Source organism: Danio aesculapii, unplaced genomic scaffold, assembly GCF_903798145.1.
Source record: "Danio aesculapii unplaced genomic scaffold, fDanAes4.1, whole genome shotgun sequence".
In the NCBI taxonomy this organism is placed as follows: Eukaryota; Metazoa; Chordata; class Actinopteri; order Cypriniformes; family Danionidae; genus Danio; species Danio aesculapii.
In genome coordinates this window covers 3795-7677 of record NW_026613911.1, presented here as the reverse complement: position 1 = coordinate 7677, position 3883 = coordinate 3795, and the positions used below count along the sequence as shown (strand labels likewise).

Genomic DNA, 3883 nt, shown 5'->3' with positions numbered 1-3883 from the left:
ATTTATGGATATGTTTGGATTTTATTACTTAGTGTCGCAGTGAGACTTCCTCCTTTAGACATACATTTTAAGACACTTGATTTTAAAAATGTTACAAAATTTTGTCATTATAGTGGGCTATAATTTGTTATAGTCTCATTGCAACGTATTTACATTATATATTAATTTAGGGGAAACTTGAGTACATTATTTACATTTTTATGTGGTTATTTATTCGTTTTTTCATATGTGAGAGGCTTGCCATTATTAGACAACACACTTTTCTATAGGGAACTGTTGCCTCCTGGCGTTTGAAATCGGAACTATATTTCTGTTTCTATTTGTTGGAAACGAACGAGTAGTATATGGTAAGCACACTTTTTTAATTAACATATAAAAACGAGTTTAGCTTTAGCTTTCACTTGTATTTAGGAAGCTTTGTAAACATATTGCATAAAATATTCGCATAGACGGAACTCTTAATCCCTTATGTTTCCACACGGTTATAAATATGTTGCACAAAAAGGAAACATGTCAAGTTTATAGATTCTTTATAGAATTTCAGTTTATATTTAAAACTATATATCACAATAGATATCTGTAGTCAGCTTGTCACTGTATGTTTGCGCTTGCTTATGATTTAGTACTCTCTTGTTTAGCGTTTGCAGCACCGCTATTAAATCACAACAGCATTGACAGTTTGTTAATAATATAAAATGTCTGCGGTTCCTCTTCGAATTCTCTGTATTCACGGTTATCGACAAAATGGAAACTCTTTTAGGGAGAAGACTGGAGCTTTACGCAAATTATTGAAGAAGCAAGTGGAGTTGGTGTTTATAAGTGCACCACACCAAGTCCCTGCCATTCAGGAGGAAAATTGTGGAAGTGAGTATGAATCTGGTCATATTTGATAAATGTGCATTCAAACTAATAAACATTTACACCTTTACTGGTGGTCAGACGTTAATTACATTTTAAATATTTTTTTTATTTTCAAATTTAAATGGGAAATACAGTAAAACATTGAATTTGACACAGAATACAGAAAAACTATTTGCATGGTGTCCACGGTGTCTTAATCAATTTCAAAATCAAAATTTTAGGCCTTAAAAAGTCTTAAATCTACTGAAAAATTGGGGGGGGGGGGGGTTGTCTTAAATCATTTAAAACAGGTCTTAATTTTCCTATGTCCATGTAAAGCTACCCAATCAAGCCAACACCCATCTAGTCACTTTCATTCTGAAAAGTTTCTTTATTAACTGAAAGTTTCTAAAAGTTTCTTTATTAACTGTTATTATTAACTTTACTTACGAACCCTATTTCCATTTATAAACATATGGTTTAATTATCTTCCTTATAATAACATTTGTTTTCAATTGTTTTGTTTTTTTGTGTTTTAACTGGGCCATTAGAACAAAATCCTTAGCGCTTAGACTTAAATTCTAAAAAGTCTTAAATTTCATTCATAATGGCCTTTAAAAGGTCTTAAAAAGTCTTAAATTTGACTTGATAAAACCTGTAGAAACCCTGATTTGAATTTATGGTAAAATGTAATCTAAATGTAATGGCAAAAGTAAATATTCAGTATTCAATGTCTTGCAGAACTTTTTTTGAATATGCTGACTTGATCCACAGAAAAAAAAAAAAAAAAAAAAAAAATATATATATATATATATACACACACACACACACACAAATGAATACATGTAATTTTGAATTATTTCCTTAAATAATAATTATATTTTAAAAATATATTATATTTTTGAATACTTTTTAAAAATGTAAAGGGTCACAATGAAGACCGGATGTATGTATGTATGTATGTATATATATATATATATATATATATATATATATATATATATATATATATATATATATATATATATATATATATATATATGTGTGTATATGTGTGTATATGTGCGTGTGTGTGTGTGTATATGTGTGTATATATATATTATATATGAAGAGTTTAGATGCAAAATCCTCTAAATGCCTTTTAATATTTTCTTCTAAAATTAGCATTTTACTTCGACTCCTGTGTGTGGCCTCAGTAATTTTACTTTTATAGTGATGAATAAGTTCTTTTAATTGCCTTTAAAGTGAAGTAACTGAACATAAATATAGGAGGCTGAGAAAAATGCTCATTTTAGGAGGACATTTTAGATGCCATTTAGAGGTTTTTGCATCTGAACATTCAAATCATACTTCCCGCACGGCAGGAAGTATGATCTCTCTGTGCAACAAACGAACCTCTGTGCAACAAACTGAGTGTTATTTACAACTTTATGATTTGTTATTCACAGCCTATGCAGGTTCTGTTCACTAAAGTATACATCAATTGTGGGAAAGCTCACGTGTGATTTCGCGACTGCGAAACACATCATTACATGAAAGACAGAATTGACAATTTTGGGTGAATTACACCTTTTAAATACAGTATGTGACACTTTTAACACCATTTGGAGGTTCCATGTTGCAGAGCAATGTATATAAAACAACGTGAAGACTTGTGCAACTGACTTTATGCTTCTCACGAACTTGAAAATGTAATTTGCTGAATCGTAGAGATGCTGAATTAAGATCGTGTGGGGGTCAAATCTAGATCATGATCTTTTTTTGATTATTCGTGCAGCCCTAACCTCTGTACTGTTAGATTTTACAGAAAATCATAACGTTCATGTGTATCTGTTGTACAATTGTATTGTATTTTGTGCAGATACTCCTCTACAAAACAATCCTAATCGATGAAAAATGATAAATTCATTCTAAATACAGTTTGGAAAGTCATCTTGTGAAATAACCTTCTTATTGCAATGTATATCGCAGACAAACTAAATATTGCAAGTCGGTATTTATCCAATATCATGCAGCCCTTATTGGATGTGTATATATATTTGTGAATGTAAATAAATGCAAATACTTTTATAAATGCAAAGTTTAATTATCGGCTGATATATGTCCATATAAAAATAAAGAAGGTGTGCTAAAGCTGTCTCTCTCCCTTTCTTTCTCTTGCTAATTTTTAAATGCCGTCAGCCAATCAGCAGCCAGGAAAGACGATCAGTGTTGGAGATGAGGATCAGAGGGGCTGGTGGTTTTCTGATGTCCATGCGCGAAGTTTTAACGCCAGGCAGGAGTGTGAAAGCAGCCTGGGTCTGGAGGAGAGTATCAAAGCTGTAAAAGCTGCACTGAAGGATCTCGGCCCCTTCAGTGGCATCCTGGGCTTCAGTCAAGGCGCCGCCCTGGTGGCCATGCTGTGTGCAATGCAAGAACAGAAACTAGAGCCAGATTTTAATTTCCACTTCGCCGTTCTGGTTGCCGGTTTCCGCAGCGCTTGTTCAGAACATCAGCGTTTTTACGAAGGGCCAGCGATGACAATCCCATCTCTCCATGTGTTTGGACAGGACGATCGTGTGATTCCCGAGGAGATGAGCCGAGACCTGCTGCCAGCTTTTGATGGAGCTCAAGTCCTTCTTCATCCGGGTGGACACTTTATTCCAGCTGCGTCCTCGCACAGGCAGACGTATCAAGACTTCCTCAAGAGATTTCAGTGAAACATTGACAATAATAAGTGAGTTATAGCTACATTGTAAAGTAACTTAGAGGAAGTTTTATGCTGTTCTCAGGGAAATGGTTACTTGAATAAAGACTGTCAACAAATGTGCAGTGCTGTTTCATTTGTTGTTCAGCTCATTTGATTGAGAGTGTGCTTCTAAAGTCTGTGCAAATAGGAAGTTGCTAAGACTATTATTTCAGTATGTTCATGTACTTCCAACTGTAACAGAATATTAAGTAGGGGGCGGGGCTTTGATTTTGCACATTGTTTTTTATAGCAACCTAACAGTAAGAGGGGCGTGGCTAAGAATATTGTGCTGAAGTCGTCAAACTGATGTCAACA

General features: G+C 33.9%; 1 protein-coding gene across 1 annotated transcript; it reads left to right on the top strand.

The window, feature by feature from the left end:
* The first annotated feature begins 633 nt into the window (after positions 1-633).
* LOC130220533 (esterase OVCA2) lies at positions 634-3624 on the top strand. The gene is made up of 2 exons (XM_056452777.1): positions 634-864; positions 3022-3624. Exons 1-2 carry the CDS (start codon positions 696-698, stop codon positions 3537-3539), a joined length of 687 nt encoding a protein of 228 aa, XP_056308752.1. The 5' UTR covers positions 634-695; the 3' UTR covers positions 3540-3624.
* The last annotated feature ends 259 nt before the right edge of the window (positions 3625-3883 follow it).

Excerpts from the sequence above, each read along its gene's own strand:
- LOC130220533 (XM_056452777.1), top strand. The coding sequence starts at position 696 with ATGTCTGCGGTTCCTCTTCGAATTCTCTGTATTCACGGTTATCGACAA. Across the intron at positions 865-3,021 it reads TCAGGAGGAAAATTGTGGAA|CCAATCAGCAGCCAGGAAAG; the intron begins GTGAGTATGAAT and ends AAATGCCGTCAG.